At 34.9% G+C, this 20,927-nt stretch overlaps 2 protein-coding genes across 2 annotated transcripts; one reads left to right on the top strand and one right to left on the bottom strand.

Annotated features, from left to right (window-relative positions):
- Window positions 1-4,157: 4,157 nt before the first annotated feature.
- Window positions 4,158-6,448, top strand: LOC134247608 (uncharacterized). Its single transcript, XM_062729939.1, has 2 exons — window positions 4,158-4,234; window positions 4,734-6,448. Exon 2 carries the CDS (start codon window positions 4,736-4,738, stop codon window positions 5,759-5,761), a length of 1,026 nt encoding a protein of 341 aa, XP_062585923.1. The 5' UTR covers window positions 4,158-4,234; window positions 4,734-4,735; the 3' UTR covers window positions 5,762-6,448.
- A 99-nt stretch (window positions 6,449-6,547) lies between these two features.
- LOC134247607 (uncharacterized) lies at window positions 6,548-8,703 on the bottom strand. Its single transcript, XM_062729938.1, has 2 exons — window positions 8,656-8,703; window positions 6,548-8,466 (listed from the first exon to the last, which is right to left on the bottom strand). The coding sequence occupies exon 2, from the start codon at window positions 8,463-8,465 to the stop codon at window positions 6,969-6,971; it is 1,497 nt and encodes a 498-aa protein (XP_062585922.1). The 5' UTR covers window position 8,466; window positions 8,656-8,703; the 3' UTR covers window positions 6,548-6,968.
- Between the last annotated feature and the right edge of the window lie 12,224 nt (window positions 8,704-20,927).

Genomic DNA, 20,927 nt, shown 5'->3' with positions numbered 1-20,927 from the left:
TTTAGGACACAATATGTAGATGTGCATATTACCAGGAAATTCCGATTCCTTTATTTTTCCGGGAATTTCCACACTTTCCAACTTAGACTTTTTGGCCATATTTTGAATATAGAGATGAACAGTATGTCTGCACCACTCCTCTTAAACTGTTGTACATAGTTTCGTCAACCTATGCAGATATTTAGGACATATTCCATTATTTTATCCCAAAGAGTTTTGCCTATTATTCAAGAAAATTTCCCCCCCCCCCCACCACTTCAAATTAATGTGTGGATTTGTATATTGCCAAGAAATTTTGATTCCATTATTTATCTAGAAACTTCATTCCACATTTAAATGTCCTCATATGCAAGACATTTTGATGTGAAGATTTTTTGCAATTATTGCCCTTTTTGATCTATACTATGTATTTAAAGTGCACTGTGCCTTTCATTATGTGTTTCACCATCAAGTTATGGGGGAGCGTGGGGTATGTGAGCTAGCTCACTTTTTCTTTCATTAAATTTTGGTTCAAGCTTTTAAAAACTGACAATTGTATCTTGTAAATGTGTTATAAATATTTATACAATGAATGCTAAGCCCCGTGGGGATCCGGGTTAGAATAGGTCCTCAGTACCCCCTTGCTTGTCGTAAAAGGCGACTAAATGGGGCGGTCCTTCCGATGAGACCGTATAAACCGAGGTCCCGTGTCACAGCAGGTGTGGCACGATAAAGATCACTCCCTGCTCAAAGGCCGTAAGTGTCGAGCATAGGCCTCATTTGCAGCCCTTCACCGGCAATAGTGACGTCTCCATATCAGTGAAATATTCTGGAGAGGGACGTAAAACAGTATACAATCAATCAATGAATGTTAACATACCGGCAGACACTCTGATAATTAGGTTGTAAATATCAAACAAAAACTTCATGAGAATGGACTCGGATTTATCTGGCTTGAACAAGACAAAGAAAGGATTTATAAACAATTTCCTATAATTAAACAAAGAATAACAGATAATTTCATACAAAATCTCATGGCAGGAATTAATTGTTCTACAAAATGTATTTTTTACAGACACATTGTAGTTTATTTAGCCTTGCAATATTATTTAAGAAAGTCAATACCTACTCTTTATAAAAAAAAAAGAAATAAGTAGAATAAGAATGTCTTCCCATAATTTACTTGGCAATTGAAACTGGCAGGCATAGAAATATTGTGAAGGAATTTAGATTTTGTGAATTTTGTAAAACCATCATAGAAGACGAATTTCATTTTGTTTTAATTTGTCCCCTATACAACGACCTGAGAAGTAAATATATTAAAAGTTATTACTGGAAAAAAACATCTGCATTCAAACTAGTTCAATTATTGAGTGTACAAAACTTTTCTGAACTTTGTAATTTCGGGAAATTTTTGAATTTAGCTTTTAAGTTAAGAAATGAAAAGATGTGATTCATTCTTCGTTTTTCCTATCTATATTTGTATTTATTATATGTCACAAAGTTTATTATATTTCATGTATAGACGCGCCATACCAAGTGAATTCATTATGTAAACTAGGCGCTGTTTCCTAATGTATAGAAGAGCCATACCAAACCAATCTGGTTTTTTTTTCCATATTACGCTGCATACTTGCATGTAACAATACGTATGTGTTAAGCAAATAAAGAATAATAACGTGTGCTGATAAACGTATTCTGCAAATTGGTAGTTAGTTTATTTAAAACCCAGGAGTAGAGACGAAGATTTTTAAAGAATTAATGCATTTTCACTATATGATAAATAGAGTCCCGCCCTAACACCAGAACCCCTGACCCTGGGGCCATAAAATTCACAATTTTGGAAGAGGCACTCTTGCTTATCCTAACTATGTACTTAGTTTATTTTATACCCAGGAGCAGAGAAGAAGGTTTCAAACAAATCATGCATTTTCACTATATAATCTATATGGCCCCGTCCTAGCACTAGTTCCTGGGGGCATGAATTTCACAATTTCGGTAGAGGACTCAATGCTCATTACATTCATGCTAACAGTTTGCCTGCTTGGTGTCCAGGAGTAAAAAAGATTTTTAAAGATTTCATTAATTTTCGTGGTGTTGGCCCCACCCCTCAGGCCACTGAGGGACAGGGGACCATGAAATACACAATTTTTGTTCCCTATCACCCATAGATGCTGTATACAAAATTTGGTTGAAATTGGTTCAGTGGTTTCGAATTCAGAGAAACTGAAAATGTTCAAATGTTAACACACGGCGGACGACAACGGACGACAACGGATAGCAATAGGTCACTTAAGTGACTCAGGTGACCTACAAACTTCAAATAAAGCTGTCGCCCGCGTTGCGCAGTGCTCAGAGTGTCTGCTCTAGAGTCGCGAAGTAAGGAGTTGATCCTTCAATTCCCACTGTGGGTCGTGAGGACCGGTCCTTCGGATAAGACAGTAAAAACCGAGTCCCGTGTCGCAGTAGGTGCTGGGACGAAAAAGATCCCTCCTTGCTCACTGGCCTTAAGTGCCGATTATAGGACGATATTTGCAGCTCTCCACCAGCAATTTTTCGGACTACACCAGCAAGTGTTGGCGTATCCATAATTATGCGTGAAAATTTTTCGAAAGGGAAGTAAATCAACATACAATCACTCACTCATTATAAGAAAGATAAAATGCTTATATATTTCAGTAAAGAAAAACAATAACAAGTAGTTAACAAGAAAAACAAGAAGTGTGAGTTTTTACTTCAAAGCCAGGGCCTGATGGGATCTTTAGATGGCTGGACAGAACCACTGCAGTCTGGAAAGAGCGTGCGATATTTTTGCTCTAATCTAGGGTAATGGTACCAGTAATTACAAATTTTCTGTAATCCTACCCATCACATCCAATTCACCTAGTCCGAAAGGCCAATGAATTCTCCCTCAACACAGGCTGCACTTTTTAGAGTCCACAACATGGACTTGGTCCTTCAGCTGCGTGACATCAAGTTTTTCTTGCTGTGGGGAAGAATTCGAAAAACTTTTTTTTATCCTGTAGACAGGACGGTCTTTCCACTTTGGTCCCTGCAGCGAGTTTCAACTCTTTTGGCTACAATATAAAATCCTTTTTGGCTACAATATAAAACATACATTTTCTGAATAGATTCATGAGCATACATGATGAATATCCTTAAAAGTGTCGAATGGTGGAATGATGGAAAAATGATGATCAATTATCAAACAGAGAAAAATCTTATTCCCTTCATCAGACAAGCTGTTTGGAATATGTGGTAACTATACAACGTCTCACAGAGCAACGCGAGGCAAATTACAACAAGAGGCCCACGGGCCTTCTAGGTCACCTGAGTATTGTGTAACAACTTTCAAACAATTAAATTTGGTTCGTGTTTAAACTTGAGGCCATGAAATTCACAATTTACAATTTTGAAAGAGGCACCATTGCTTATCATAATTATTAACTTAGCATGCTTACTCTATTTACTTAATACCCAGAGGTAGATCAGAGTAACAAAGAGAAAATGCACTTCCACTTTATAACCAGTTGTGTACGTCACCCCAAAGGAACCACTGACCCAGGGCCATATATTTCAAAATTTTGCAAATTTTATCATAAAATGGTTGATTAATACCAAAGAGCAGATTTCAAAGCTTTAATTTATTTTCAGGCTATGTAACGACCCCCCCCCCCTTTGACCCTGGGGGCATTAAAAACCACTTTGCTAGATGCACCTTTCTTCATCATAAATATATATATACTTGGATCATTGGCTTAAAACCCAGAAGCAAAGAAAAATATTTACAAAGAATAAATGTATTTTTACTATATAATCAATAGAGCCCCGACTTAACACCAGAACCCCTGACCCTGGGGCCATAAAATTCACAATTTTGGAAGAGGCACTCTTGCTCATCATTACTATGTGCTTATTTAGTTTATCTAATACCCAGGAGCAGAGAAGAAGATTTTCAAAGAAATAATGCATTTTCACTATATAATCTATAGAGCCCCGCCCTAACACCAGAACCCCTGACCCTGGGGCCATAAAATTCATTACTTTGGAAGAGGCACTCTTGCTCATCATAACTATGTGCTTATTTAGTGTATTTAATAGCCCGATTCCGCAATACCTATTCCGTAAAAATTTCCGTCGACAGTTTAGATGTTACTTTTGACGCAATATTTACTTCCGGGGAGTTCCAATTTCTATGTAGCCATGTGTTTATCAGGTGCAAATTAACAAAGCGGCTCACTGGCTTGAAATACAGGTGAGTTTTTCCTATTTTCCTTTAAATAAAAGTGTATTTAAGCATTTCATATGGTGTTGATCAAAAGAAGCTTCGTTTGTTTGAAACGACGAATGGGGGGGGGGGGTCGATGCTGAAAAGAAAGGATTCTGGTTACATGTTTTAACGCAGTTTGCATAAGAAATGTTAATTCCAAGTTGTTTATTTTATGCGTAGAAGTTATATAAAATCATCAAATATATAATTGATTAACTGATTAGTCATTCAATTGTGAAAATTTATGAAACCAGAAAACTTGTAAAAAGTGTTTTCCTGTCCTTAAATTAGTCTAAATGTAGTAAATACAAAGTAGATAACACTGTGTAAACCTGGAAAAAATTTCTCAAAAACATATAGATGGTAAATAAATACACAAAAAAATGTTATTTGTTTCAATTTCCTGATTGAACTCTGTCAGAAGATACAGGGTTGAAAATGAAGAAAAACCATGTTAATTCAATGTGTGTTTTTTTTTTTTTAGTCATGTCATCTGATTCAGAATCAGACGTAGAGAGTGAGTACCATGATGCAGATAAGCATCTCTCATTGGATGAGTTGAAGTCATTAAGAGTGGCAGAACTGAAGGAATGGTTATCACAAAGAGGACTGAAGAGGTCTGGAAACAAAGATGTTCTTATAAACAGAGTCTACAGGGCAATGAGTAATGGTATAGACTCGGATGAAGCTAGCGATACCAATGATTTTCCTTCAAAGAGTGATGAATCTATTGTTCCAGTGCAAACATTGTCCAAAGACTGGAAATCTATTGAAAGTGAAGACATTCCTGATATTTCAATCAAAGATATTGATGCCTACTTTTTATACCATAAAAATCCAACCGGAGGAACAACAAATTTTGAACGTCAAATGAAGAAGGCAAAGAAATTGAGTAATGAAGGATTCGTCAAGGACATTGAATTTAATGAAGTAAACAAAGAATGTAAATATTGTTATATTAGATGCAACTGTATGCCTTCAATGAGACAAAATGTTATTATTGGAAACTTTGGTAAAACTGCAAATTTTTATTCATTACATATTTGTACTGTGAAAACATCAGGGCATATTCTTCAGGCTGAGTGTAATTGTAAAGCAGGAGCAGCAGGACTTTGTGCGCATATTGGTGCCTTATTGCACACATTAGTAAAAACTAAAAGGGCATGCACAAGTAATGAATGCAGATGGGATCGGCCCAGACCGCTGTTGAGGAAACCTAGTCCAAAGCGAGTATGTGATATCAGCTTTTATAAAACTGATAAAGAAAACCCGGTGGAAAAAGTGAAGCCTTATCCTGGTGTTTACCAAGCTGGACCATGCCAAGATGACAGTGAAATCTTTTTAAACCGAGATTTTAAATGGTTTGAAAGATCTATATCCCCAAAGTGTGATTTATCAAACTCTTACTGCAAAACCAGCAGATATAAGTTCTTTTCTAAATCTTTTCATTCCAAATTTCATGTACGCAGATCATGTGGACTTAAATTCCAAGAACTGTATAGATACTTTTAATAATTTTCTTTCAAATTTAATGGTTACTGATGAAGTAAGTTTGAATTTGGAAAAAGGAACAAGGGGTCAACATATCAACCAAAACTGGAGAGAGGCAAGAAGTTGTCTCGTTACAGCCTCAGTTATGGGTGAGGTTGTGAAACGTTTAACTACCAGGCCTGACAATCTTGTTAAAAAAATCCGAGGGTATGTAAGCATTCCAGATACTGTAAAAAGCTTAAAGTATGGTCGTAAATATGAACCTGTGGCTGTGGAACATTATGTTCAGAATCATATGGAAAAGTGCAAGAAAGTTCAGATTGAATCAAGAGGTCTGCTTGTTAATCCAAAATATCCTTATATAGGTGCAAGTATTGATGGCCTTGTCATTTGTAATGATTGTGGGACTGGGTTACTTGAAGTTAAATGTCCATACGGGTCGTTAAAAAGTGAAAATCCATGGAGGCATATGAAACCTACAGAATGTGGCAAGGATGAAAAATTTTTTTGTACAGAAAGCAATGAAAAACTGTTTCTGAAAGAAAAACATAATTACATGTATCAAATACAAGGACAATTAGCTATTTATGAACTTGAATGGGTTGACTTTGTTGTATGGACAAAGAGAGGAATTAGTGTTCAAAGAATAACTTTTTCACCTGAAATTTGGAAATATATGTTACCAAAATTGAAAGCATTCTATCTTAGTGGAATTGTACCAGAACTGTTTACCAGTAGAGTTAAACGTGGTATTTCTTTATATTGATTGCATGAAGTTGGATATATGTTAAATTAAAACAAAAAAACAACATTTTGTCATCTTTATTACTCGAATTCTAAACTTGTACAGAACACAGCAGAGCTCTCCATATGTTGAACAGAAATGAACAGATTTACACTTGATTACAAATTTACACCAATTTTAAGATAATTTTGAACTAAACTGATATAATGAATAGAAGTTTTGTGATGCAATGTTGAACAATGTTGCATATTTAAACATTTATATGTTGGACAGTTGAACTTTAATTTCTTTAGCTCAATTTACACATATTATAATATAAATAAAGATGATATATAAGCTCATGATGTATAACAAATAATCCTAAAGCCTCATATTGAATTTACCTAGTAAATAAAAAACTTTTCACAACTGCTGTATTGAATGTATCATAGGCAAAAATATTCTGTACAAGTATGGAACAGTAACTGCATATTAAATTTATTTTTACTGTAGAAGAGGTGGTAGCAAGTTAGTTAACGACACACATATAACAATTATTTGTTCTGACAGATGTGCCTCTGAGAGTGGTAATACAGAATTTAGAATTTGAAAATTCTTAATTTGCTCCATTTTCATCTCTACTACTATTCTAGCTGAGGCAATATGAGCAGTTTTAAAAAACTCTGATGAAGACATTTGACTTTTAGTTGACACCCGAGGAGGAACATTCAAACCAATATCTGCAGGCAGTAAATCTTCTATGGTAAAGCCCTTGTCTGCCATTATAACATCACCCGGGGACAATTTAGGTATTAAGTCATCATTTTGAACTATGTGCCTATCTGATGCATTCCCTCCCCATAACCTAGATAGAAATGATACCATCCCATTAGGTGTTACCCCTACAAGTATTTTGAACGTATTATGATGCTTATACTCGGACCAAGTTAACCACTGAGCTACAAGAGATGATGGCCTTTCCACAAAAAATTCAGTGCAATCAACTACTAGACGAGTATCTGAGTGATCATTAAAGTGTCTAGGTAAATTAGCAAGTATCTGCTCCCTTGTAGGCCATGCAATTAAACCTCTGGTATGATCATATATAAAGTTCACCCATGTATTGAATATTCTTGATACACTAGTTTTTGAAGTTCTAAAAATATCGGCTAAAAGTTCTTGATTCAGTCCGAGTCGGAGTCTCATGCATGTTAGTAGGAATTCATCTATGGGCCGTAGAAATCTTTTTTTCCCTGGTTTTTGATGGCCATCTTGATGATAATTTTTGTCCCCCATTGAGCGTCTTTCCCCTTCCCAGTAGTTTAGTTTATCTGCCCCATGTTTCAGAAGGGTTAAAAAGAAGAGCCATAAAACTTGGAATGTAGGGAAGCCTGTATAAAAGCGAACTTTTTCATCACTGTCCCTGATGTCCTCATAAACCATTCGAGGCAAATCACACTGAACAGCAGCATCATTGGTTGAGCAGAACGAGTGACCTGCTTGTACTCCCACATCCAATGTTATGTTGTAGGGACTTGTACTGGTACTTTTATGTGCTTTGTTTGTTGTTTCAGCTAAAATATTGTGTTCAAAGGTATTTTCTTTAACAAGTTCATTTTCATTGCAGTCAACTGATGTACCTTTTTCATCAGGATAAGGACTGTCACTGGAACCAATCTCTGAATTAGTAATGTTGCTAGTAGAATTGGTGTGCCTTGTCAGTGGTCTTCTTTCTTTCACTTCTTTTGTTGGTTTTGATGGAAAAATGGTTGGAATTGATTCACCCGTGAAAGGGGTTTCAAAATGGGCACTGCAAATTCTGGAACTATCATTTAAGGTAAAATTGGCCCTGACAGTTTTCACTTTCATTACCCACTGACGTCTGATGTGCAATTTTTTATGTGACATTGGGAATCTGTGCAGAATTACTTTAGTACCGTCCTGTTGGACGGTATTTGACGTGTTGTGACAGAGTGAAATGCAGCAATACTTTTTACCCATGCTGAAAAAAATTATAATATGATGAATACACATGTAGTGATGTACATACAATACTTTTCTTAAACTAAACAATGATTTATAAATCCCGAAAATATCAGGTCGGCAAGGTATGAAACCCTCTGCCTCGACGTAGGTCGATAATATTTAAACGTCCCATGTCATTATTATCTATAAATAGCGTTGATCTTACCTGTGTTTTCCTACAGTGCACTAAAGCGTGAACTCCCCGGAAGCGTCATGCGCATTATAAATAACAAACTCGAAAACGGTTTTTTACGCAAAATAACCATTGCGGAATCGGACTATACCCAGGAGCAGAGAAGAAGATTTTCAAAGAAATAATGCATTTTCACTATATTATGTATAGAGCCCCGCCCTAACACCAGAACCCCTGACCCTGGGGCCATAAAATTCACAAATCTGGAAGAGGCACTCTTGCTCATCATAACTATGTGCTTAGTTAGTTTATCTAATACCCAGGAGCAGAGAAGAAGATTTTCAAAGAAATAATGCATTTTCACTATATAATCTATTGAGCCCCGCCCTAACACCAGAACCCCTGACCCTGGGGCCATAAAACTCACAATTTTGGAAGAGGCACTCTTGCTCATCATAACTATGTGCTTATTTAGTGTATTTAATACCCAGGAGCAGAGAAGAAGATTTTCAAAGAAATAATGCATTTTCACTATATTATGTATAGAGCCCCGCCCTAACACCAGAACCCCTGACCCTGGGGCCATAAAATTCACAAATCTGAAAGAGGCACTCTTGCTCATCATAACTATGTGCTTAGTTAGTGTATTTAATACCCAGGAGCAGAGAAGAAGATTTTCAAAGAAATAATGCATTTTCACGATATAATCTATAGAGCCCCGCCCTAACACCAGAACCCCTGACCCTGGGGCCATGAAATTCACAAATCTGGAAGAGGCACTCTTGCTCATCATAACTATATGCTTAGTTAGTGTATTTAATACCTAGGAGCAGAGAAGATTTTCAAAGAAATAATGCATTTTCACTATATAATCTATAGAGCCCCGCCCTAGCCTAGAACCCCTGACCCTGGGGCCATGAATTTCATAATTTTGGTAGAGGAGTCACTGCTCATTACATTCATGCCAATAGTTTGCCTGCTTGATGTCCAGGAGTAAAGAAGAAGATTTTTAAAGATTTCATTAATTTTAGTGGTTTTGGCCCCACCCCTCAGGCCCCAGGGGGGCGGGGACCATGAAATTCACAATTTTTGTTCCCCTCCACCCATAGATGCTGTATACCAAATTTGACTGAAATTGGTTCAATGGTTTCAGAGAAGAAGCTGAAAATGTTCAAATGTTAACACACGATGGACGACGGTGGACAAAAACGGATAGAATAGGTCACCTGAGTTACTCAGGTGACCTAAAAATTACACTCGCTGGGGTTTTATTGTGTGAAAACTACAGTAGAAAAACTCTATTTTCATACCATATATAACTTGCATTGACTTCAGTGTGCATGCCAAGTTTGGGGGAAATCTAAGGGACCGTCTCAAATTACAGGCACATTTACTATAGGATTATATAGGAAAGTGCCAATTTTTCACACTTTAAAGCAAATTATACAAATACTACAATAGACTTTTTGCTCAAACTATAATACATGTATATGATGAATTTTCAAAGCTTCTTTTTCAGTGTGATTCAAATCAGCGTAATTACCTTCCTTTTTTTTAACAGAATGAACTGTCGCAATTCATTGCGTTTTCCGAGCTCATATTTACATCCATATTTGACTTTTTGAAGTAGCATTATAGTTTTAACTCTTAAATTTGTTGGCTCCATTGTAAATGCCTCTCGTCTTTTCAACAATATTCCATGCATTGATTTTTTTAATAGCTTCCTCAGGATACCGGTATGTTTTTATTTCTTCGGTAAATATTTCCAACACAAGATTCTTGATAAAATATTCATCTGTTCTGCTTACATGTAGGAAGGTCTAGATTCTTTCTTCACCACTTCCATAAGTTCCATCAACTCTTTCAGAACCCAGTTGAAAGCTTTTACGTACTTTTCTTCCATTAACACTATCTTTCATCCATTTTTCGATCTTTGACTTACCGTAACAACACTATAAATAACATTTTTATTAAGTTTTCTTATTATGATCCAAAAATGTTGTGTGTTTCGTTATTAACCCTGAAAAATGTCACAATTAAAAAAAAAAAATTAAATCAGGATTGTGATTATTTTTTTGAAATTTTTAAGAGTAAAAATGAATGCTACCTTTCCGTTTGAAGTGCATATAAAAAAGGATGAGTATACCGAACCCGACTGCAAAAATTTTCCTCACATTAAGAAAAAGGCATTTATATGATATAGATGCCTTTATGATATTCAAAATTAAAAAGTCTTTAGTTCAATGAAATTGTCCGGGGTTTTCTCTGTAAAGTAGGTTACTAGTCAAGGTCAAGTGAATTGTAACGCTTGTATTTTTTCATCAGGTTTTATGAAAATCTGCACATGCTAAATAGTATAGAACTACCCCTTATGTATCAACAATATAGTGTATATAAGCATTTTAAGTAGGTCAAAGGACAAGGGTCATGAGGTTGGTAATCATGGCAATTTACAAATGCCATAGTGCCAGCCAATAAATGTGCAAATTATCATGTCCATATCTCTTACAGTTCTTGAGATACAAGGTGTGACACACGGACAGACAGACAGACAGACGCCGGGAAAATTGATCCCTTGGTGCCTCTCTGCCCCAGAGGCGACACAAAGAGTTTGTGAATAGTCTGGTGAAGTTGTCATTCGGTTTATTTGTCCCCTTTACGCAACCTGTTTTCTTCGTGCAATGTAAGTAAAGTGGTACAGAAGCTTGGTCGTTGTATATTCGCAAGCCTTCTATGTCGACTTCTTTCCATTTAGACCTATTTTTTAGGTCACTCTCTACTCTTAGGTCACTCAAGTGACCTATTGCTATCTGTTTTCGTCCGGTGTCGTGTGTTAACATTTGAACATTTTCGGCTTCTTCTCTGAAACCTCTGAACCAATTTCAACCAAATTTGGCACAAATCATCTATGGGTAAAGGGGAAAAAAGTGTGTATTTCATGGTCCCTGCCCCCCTGGGGCCTGAGGGATGGGGCCAAAACCACGAAAATTAATGTAATCTTTAAATATATTCTTCTTTACTCTTGGACATCAAGTAGTTAAACTGTTTGCATGATTATAATCAGCTTTGAGTCCTCTACTAAAATTGTAAAATTCATGGTCCTGGGGTCAAGGCTCTAGTACTAGGGCGGGGCTAAATAAAATATTTAGTGAAATTGCTTTCTTTCTTTGAAAATCTTCTTCTCTGCTCCTGGGCATTAAATAAACTAAAGTATATAGTTATGTTGAATAAGGCTGCCTCTACCAAAATTGTGAATTTCATGTCCCTGGGGTCAGGGGTTCTGAGGTGCTAGGGTAGGGGCTCTAATGATTATATAGTGAAAATGCATTAATTCTTTAAAAATCGTCTTCTCTACTCCTGGGCATTAAATAAACTAACCATGTACATAGTTATGTTGAATAAGGATGCCTCTTGCCAATTTGTGAATTTCAGGGCCCCTGGGTCAGGGTTTCTGGTGTTAGGGTGGGGCTCTAATGATTATACAGTGAAATGCATGAATTCTTTGAACATATTTTCCTTTGCTCCTGGAGAATATGCCAATGATCTAATTACATAATTAAGGCCAGTATTTCTTTATTTTTAGGTTTACAAACCCGCCACCAAAGCTTATGAATTTTCAGGAAAAAAAAATAAAACATTTCTTTCTTTCCCATGTCAAATTTGAGTCGGGATCGAGATTTCAAATTTACGAACTCGTACTTCCGGTTTTAAGTTGAACATGGCGGGTAAATAGATCTGCAAAGTTCATAGCAGCACCATAGCTTGGTTTGGTATAAAAATTTATCGATAGGAGTGCCATTCAAAACGTTTCACCCGTTCAGAGGACAAATAAAATGCTGACGACTTTGTTGCACAATGACATGCTGGTGAGATAAATATCTATTCGTACTCAAAAGTATCTGTCTGTAAATTATTTTCCTCCCACAGGTTTAAAACTGCCCGTGGTAGCTATTGCCAGCGACATTGTTTAGATCTCTGTTTTAGCTTACAGGTCTAAGCACCATTCTTCAGAAAAGGGTTGCTTATGCATCAGATGTAATGAATAAAACTATGGGAGAAGTTAAGTTCATTTGAGGAAGAAATAAAAAATAGCCTAAAGAAATAAATAAAAACCAGCTATTAAAAAGCAGTTATATCGTTTGTAACAGCCAGAAAAATTACTTTACACTTAATTGAAAAAATGTTTACCCTATTCCCCAATATATTCCCTGTCTATTTTTTTGAAAGGAATTATAATTTTTAGGCATCAGGTATATTTAAGAACAATGTCTACACATTCACCTAACACATATTAATATATGAAGATGTATTGAAAGAGTTGTAAAGAATTAAATTTAAAAATATATTTTGATCAACATCACAAAGTTTATATCACTGGCCCAAACTGGCATATGATGAAATAAACAATTAAATGTTCCTATTTGTAAACATTATGTGTCCAGTGGCAAGGAGCTTGTTTTATATAGCATATAAAAAGAAGCAAAGATGAATGTACAAATGTCAATAATTAATTTATCCAAAAAAAAATCTTTTTATTTCCTCCTCCTCCGCGACTTTTTCATTCTGATGTTCGTAAGTAAATTTATAAATAAGAAAAATGCTGGCCTCATGATGAAGAAAGGTACCTTTATCAAAATGGATAATTTCAGGGCCCCTGGCTCAGGGGTACCCGGGGGGGGGGGGTACTTTGTCTAAAAAATAAATTAATGCTTTGAAATCTGCTCTTTGGTAAGCAGTGGTGCCTCTTTTAAAATTGTGAATTTCATAGCTTTTGGATTAAAACACGAACCAAATTCAGTTCCTAGAATGTTGCATGATACTCAGATGACCTATAAGGCCCGTGGGCCTCTTGTTTAAACTTGTGTCTGTTCACAAGTAGATGTAAGTTTGTATTTTCGAAGAACATTCACTTCTCTATGAGCATGTTCTTTTTATTTTACACTGAACATGAAATTTCTTCCTCAGATGGCTGCTCACGTGAACACCCTGTCATGATGACATGATCAACATGCAACGGCCCAACTTAAAGGATCCCCAAAGAACACAATCTTTATTTAGTTAATTAAAATTAATTATATGCATTATTGAATTCATTATTTCTTTGTTTATAGTATTCTATTTATTAATAAAATCACAAAGAGGGTTATTCTCGGAGTGTTTTCCATTGACAATATTGCTGAAAATCTTAACAAAATAAACGAAACGAATTTCTGAAGCGTTGCTTAGCAGCAAAATAATGTAATCGCTCGATTTTAGAAATATTTCTCGCTTCGCATTTAATTAAGGAATGACTCTAATTCTAGTCCAAATTATCGAGTATAATCTAGTTTGGGCCTGTTTACGCTTTATAATCCGCGAAGCGGAATATAAAAAAAGGCGTAAACTTATCCAAATCAGATTATACTCGATAATTTTGCCAAGAATTAGAGTCATTCTTCATAATTTAATTTCAAAATAATTAAACAACTTTGGATATAAAAGTGTGTTGCTTTTTATGAGTTCAAATTTACCGCGCAATAATACAACCGTAGTAACGGAAGTGATGGAAAGCGAGGGGAGGTAATAAATGATGCACAGATCTAGCAGCCATGATGTTTATTTACATTAGGTATGATCGAGTAACTGTTTGAAGTTCAAGGTACATTTATTAAATCTGTAATTTTCCATGGATTCCGAGGACTGGAAATGAATTGCATGGATAAGATGATTAAGCTGGTCGTCAAGGGGGTGTGACCCCATACCAAACCAGATTATACAAAATAATTTGCGTTCCTTTTTGGAAATCAACCAATGAGAGGAGAGAATACAAACAAATTTAAATTATTCAATTTTAATTCTTAATCTATGTACAACTCTTAATTATTCAGTCTGATATGAACATGGTAATAACATAAATTTCTTATTACACTTATTTCAAAAAGTCTTCAGACTTAAGTAATCCGTTGATGTTTGTTTATATGTTGTTTAACATCCCTCTTTCGAATTTTTCACTCTCATAGAAACGCTACCTGGGGAGAACTGCGAATTGTGTCCTCTACTCTGCATTAGTAAGGGATCTTTTTCGTGCCAGCAACTTCTGCGACACAGGACCTCGGTCTACATGGACTCATCCGAAGGATATGTCTCCATGTTGAACAGTGGGGTTCGAACCCGTGACGTAAGGATCAACCAAACACTAAGCAACTCCGAAGCGGACGTTGTACCCACTGCGCCATGCGGGCGATAGTAATCCGTAGAAATTAAACATAAAACGTGACAAAGTAGTCCTTTTTAAATTTTTTTTGAACGTTAATAATTGCTATTTTAAATTCATAGAAAATAAATAAAAACCCTCAGAGTTCTTTTTTGGTTATTCAGAGACCCATAAGGTGCTGGTTCTCTGTTTAGTAGGACTCTCTTTTTTTGAAAGTTGACGATTGAAAAGTTAAGGTCATTACGTTTATCATAACACTTTTTGTAAGAATACAATTAACATAATAAAAAATCTTAAATATGAAACAGATGTATAAGACTGTGTATCTCGGTGAGATGTATCCGGTTGACATATGAATCGATATAAAATTGTTAATTTACAATTAAAATGTTGTCAAAATATATATATCTAAATGTCGAGTTAAAGGCCACAAGTGTTTCCTTGCCCGCGTTGCACAACGTCAGCGGATCATAAAAGTTTAAACGTTCTATTGCGGAAAGTTAATAATAAATACACCACCTTATTCTCTCAATTTTTTTATGTTTACACAAAGTTTGATCCAAATCAAAAAGGTAATTTTGGCCAACTTTGTTTTTGTCCCCCGCTTGAAAAGTGGGGGATATTAATTTGGGTTTGTCCGTCCGTCCGTCCGTCCGTCTGTCCGTCCGTCCGTCTTTCTGTCTGTCTGTAACGCTTTCGTTTCCACACGATATCTCGAGAACCCTTTGAGCTTTTGCAATGAAATTTAGCATAGCAACTCCCTATGGACTAAAGAATACCCCTATTGATTTTGAGGTCAAAAGGTCAAAGGTCAAGGTCATAAATAAGCAAATTCTGTCTGTTAAAACACTTTCGTTTCCACACGATATCTCAAGAACCATTTGAGCTATTGCAATGAAATTTTATATAACAACTCCCTGTGGCCTAATAAAGACCCCTATTGATTTTGAGGTCAAAAGGTCAAAGTTCAAGGTCGTAAATTTATACATTCTGTCTGTGTGTAATACTATAATTTCCGGGCGATATTTCAAGAAGATTTTGAGCTTATGCAATGTAATTTATATCAAAACTCCCTAGGACGTCTCTCGCCCCTCTCAAAGTGCCCCGCCCCGTTTGTTTTATTAGTATTTATAGTATTAATTACATGTCGCTATTTTTAGCGCAGGGGCATGAGGAGAGTTATTGCGTATAAAACAGGTTCTCGGCGGACTTTATGTTCTTATTACATCTATTAGAACTGTTTAATAAAGGCTAAATAAATCAAACACCATGAATTGTGTAAAATTTTGAGAATACTGAACATGAAAACATGAATATATACATGTATGTGACTTCACTTCCGCATATACTTCACACCAGGTAAAGCGATTCCGTGGTCCAGTGGTTATGTCTCTCGCTTCAAATGTGAGAGGTCCCGGGATCGTTCTCGGTCGAGCCTTTCTTTTTCTTTTCTTTTTTTTTTCAAATACTTTTTTTTTTTTACTAAATGATAGTATTCAGCATGTGAAATGAAAAATTTATTAGGTTATAAAATCATCATTACAGTGTTATAAAAATTCCATATAAAAAAATCTTCTATGCACATAATGAAGAATAAGCATCTTTATATACATATTGACATACATGTATTTTATTTGCTTCAGTATACATGTATACATTTAATAATTCTACAAATTCAGTCAGGGGGAGCCGACTTTTTCCCTAAGCGGGGGACACGAATTCTCTGAATTAGCTTGTTTAATTAGGGAGAACTTCATTCAAGGGCTATATAGAAAGTTTCCGTCAATTCTGCTGGCGAATTTTTGTTATCGAACATTCATTTATTTTTACCTGTACGCTACATTTTTTTCTGAAAAATATTTTGCAGCTTTCTCAGGACCGTTATCTATTGCGTACCTTAATTCTTATTTTGTTCTTTTTTTTTTTGTTCTGGTGTCTTAATTTTTTCCCAGATCCCAGAGCTTTTTTGGGGAGGAGAGGGGGTGGGGTTATTCATCAATTATATCATTTTAATTTTCCATTAAGTCCCTTTTCTAGTGTTTTCTAGGGGGTTAGGAAGACTGTGTTAGGAATTTTATCGTTACTAAAATAGAATCGACTGTAAATTCCTTGAAAAGCTACTTTTCCTACTGTTTCGATCCGAATTCAATATACCTAATGTCTTGGCACACAAATTGTCTAAACCAAGATGCAAAATGTAGTGCACCAGTTTTTTATGTAAGGTGTTGCCATGGTTACTAAACAAGAAATTCAAAATTCTTTAAGAGAGTATATAGTGAAAATGCATTATTTCTTCGAAAATCTTCTCTGCTCCTGGGTTATGGCTCTATAGATTAAAAAAAACCTCTGCTCCTTAGTATTTTAATTTAAAAACATCAATGTAACGATGATGAGCAAGGTTGCCTATTCCAAAACTGAGATTTTCTAGAACCCGGGGTCAGGGGTTCTAGATTTTAGGATCGGGCTCTTTTGATAATACATGTATAGTGAAAATTGCAATAATTCTTTGATAAAGGTGGGGTGGGGGTGAATTTGTTTTATTATGGCATTTTTTTTTCTCATCATTATTGGTAATAGAAAATTGTACATGCAGTTCTTCCAGAATGTCTGGAAACGTTCTCGAATCTTTGCTTAGCATATCCACTAAAGCCATGCGTGGATGGATCATTCCACAAATTGGACTGTCCAAACCAATATTTCTCAATAGGTCTCTGTAAGGATGTGGTGTTGCTGTTGATGTATCAAATGATCTCATTAAAGACTGCAGCTTCGAGCTGTGAAAGTAAGCTCTGTCATTTTGGTAAACTCCTGATCGGTAAAAGGAGATTGATCTCCAGCTTATCTTTTTAGTAAAAAACTCAAATAGTGATCGTAAATAAGAATATTCGTTCCGTGCGTTTACTTTAATACACAAAAATAAGAGATTTATCTGTTAAATGGTTTGTAAAAGTGGGAATGGGTTGAGTATTAATAAGTTCATCTGAGATAAACGCTCAAGTGATTTTTCTGATCACATTTGAAAGTCTGTTGTCCGTCTGTAAATTTTTCACTATTTTGACTTCTCCAGAAGTCTTATATAGCTGTTTACCCTTGTCTCTGGTTTGATCGTTTCGACATTTACTTTCATTCTTCACATTCTTTGCGATTGTAAAAGTAATTTTTAATATGCATTGATTGAAATGTTGTACTAAATATAACAAACCTGTTAGGAATATTTGAATTTCTTTTCGACGTAAGCTGTTTGAGGTTTTTTTCTCCAGAGCTTGAAATCTTTCCTGTGGGCAAACGTGGTGGCATCCATAATAGTATGTTCCGATGATGACCCAAATTGATTTCATGTTAAACCCTCTTCTAAAGCAATTGCAGAGCACATTTTCTGGAGGAAGCCATACTATGTAAACTTGAAATGGGCATAGGAAAAGAGCTGAATCAGATGGAACTTCACGTCACCTGACGGTTAATGGTTGTCCTTCAGGGATATGAAATATGTGTAAAGAGTTGTTCTGAAATAATGAAGAAAGGTTCACTTAGATATGGTATATATTCCAACGTTTGCATACAGTAATTTATATCTGTTCTAAATTCACCTGAGCTTTTCTGAGCGCATTTTGTCTGTAGTCCGCCTGTATGTCCGTCTGTTGGCTTTAATGTTTTGACTTCTTCTCCAAAAGTCTTTATAGTTGTCTCCGGTTGGTTGATTCTACGTTCTACATTTACTTTAAATCAAAATATTTTTACAATTGTTTAGGATTTTATAGATTGTAAAACAAATAAATGCGATAAGATTATTCAAAATACATGTTTCTCTGTTAATTCACCATAGAATCCCAACATAATACGTTTCCATGAAACGTTAAATTTTAAAAATATACTAATTTTTCTCCACAAATAAGTTGTTATTGTACAAGAAAATAAAAGATGTTCACTATCTTCTGATACATTGCGTAACTCACACATTGGTGATACATCTTTATCCCACTGACTAACACTTATATTAGTATTTAACAGACAATTAAGCAGTTTATAATTGAATTCTGTAATCTTTTTGTCATACATATTGAAAATTTTTGAAATGTATACTATATTCTTCCATAATGATTTATCATCTATGTTAAGATATTTATTCCACTTATTCTCGTATATTGACTTCTGAAATGTGGATTGAACTAAGACCAAATAATAAAAATCACTATATTGTTTAGGATTATTTGATTAAAAAAAAAAAAAAACAAAAAAAAAACTAATTTTTGCGAAATGAAAAAGTCCATTGCAATTTATTATTTTTGAGGGTAAATGCAATCACTGATCTGAATAAAATATATCGGGTTAGGACAACCCAGTCCCAACTACGAAAAAATATAAAATGTGTCGTCCACCCTGCCCATGCATTTTTTTCCCGGAATAGCCCCTAACTATATTGATTTGAAAGCATTGGCCTGTAGCTAAAAAATTATTTGTTATTCAATTATTTAATGTAAGATGAAAATTTCTTAAATGCATTGATTGAAATTGTTGTACTTAATATAACAAGCTTGTCAGGAATATCTGAATTTCTTTCTGATGTTAGCTGTTTGAGGTTTTTACTCCACAGCTTAAAATCTTTCCTGTGGACCAACGTCTATATCCCTTGGTTCAAAAGTCCTGGCATCGGTTTTATTGTCAATGTACGAGGGTTGTCCCAAACTTTTGTAAACTGGGGTCATATCTCTTAAAGAAATAAAATAAAATTTTCTTTTATATGATGTTTTTGAAAACCTTTTGCTGAGCCTGGTTGCTGTTGCAAGGATTTCTCTTGGTATTTGGTATTCCTGTTTTCCAATAGCTTGCATTTCCAGAAGGTCTTTTTTTTTCTCTTAGTTCCCCTCACATTTACTCCATTTTAAAATGACTTTGAGAAGATGATCTCAAGATGCTCCCTTGAAACATTAAGAATTTTGTTTCAAACTTCTAGCTGATTGCTATAAAACGCGTTGAAAATGATAAAGGGTATTATTAACAAAAATGCTGAAAAAATAAAATAAATGTTATGAATAGAAGTTAAATAGATCAATGAATGTATGTAAATACATAAAAGAAGGATGACTAGATAATTGATTTTACTATTTATAAGGTATAATAATCTATGCAATAGCCTCTTTAATTCATAAAAAAAAAGGTTTTAGGTTGGGAAAGATTTGAAGAACATCTAAGAATATTCTGTTCAAGCAATGTTGCTTTTGAAATGTGGGTCTTCTTCAAATGATATTGTAACGTGCTGACGCTATACTCTGAACTGTCGGATGTCAGGATAGTGCAGTTCAGATATTGACGTTTAAATTAATTTATTTTTATTTAATTAATTTTTGGACACCAAGTACTATACAGGTACCAAAGAAACAAAATTAAAGAGTCTGTTTTAAGTTCCACAATTTATTGAATTCGATAGTCCCTTTTAACAAGATAATAAATTCATAACCTCCTCAAAATAACATAAAATTAATTCCTTCTGTTTTTTTTTAACAATTTCTCCCAAATTAAAATCAGAACTCAAATAAGTCTGACTCAGAGATTAACCCTGGATATGTGACTTTTTGAATAAATTACTTTCGATAATCAAAAATTAATATGATCAGATTCCCAAATTATGGAAATATGTGATCAAACTAAATCACTTAAAGTTCTTAACAATTTCAAACAGTTTTAACCTAATTAAATTCCAAATGAATAGATAAATTTACATCTTCAAATATAATCTTCTTTAAAACTCACGGATTCGTCTTATTTATACTAAGTTAAAATCCGTTTAAACAAGTTACTCTAAAAATTCGTCTACAAAGAACAGATTTTGTTTACAGTAGATGGAAAAGTCTCGTGCAACATAGTTCCAACTACTTAAACTAGCAAACAAGATAAAAGATACAATTTAAATACTACTTTTCATTTAACATCGGTACAGTGTTCAGAGAAGTGGCCCAACTCTAAAATCCTGGATTCATCTTGTAAAACTGCGAAAGAAACCTAGACTTGAAGATTTGCCATTTCATCCTGACTCACAGGCATCAGTTAGAAATTTCAACAAACTTGGACTAATCAATAATATTCTTTACAGGGAAACAACTTGAATCAGCAATTA

Source organism: Saccostrea cucullata, unplaced genomic scaffold, assembly GCF_032062105.1.
Source record: "Saccostrea cucullata isolate Sc308-1 unplaced genomic scaffold, CSIRO_AGI_Scuc_v1 ctg8986, whole genome shotgun sequence".
NCBI lineage: Eukaryota > Metazoa > Mollusca > Bivalvia > Ostreida > Ostreidae > Saccostrea > Saccostrea cuccullata.
Note: the sequence above shows the minus strand (reverse complement) of the source record. Positions and strands in the feature narration are given on the sequence as shown.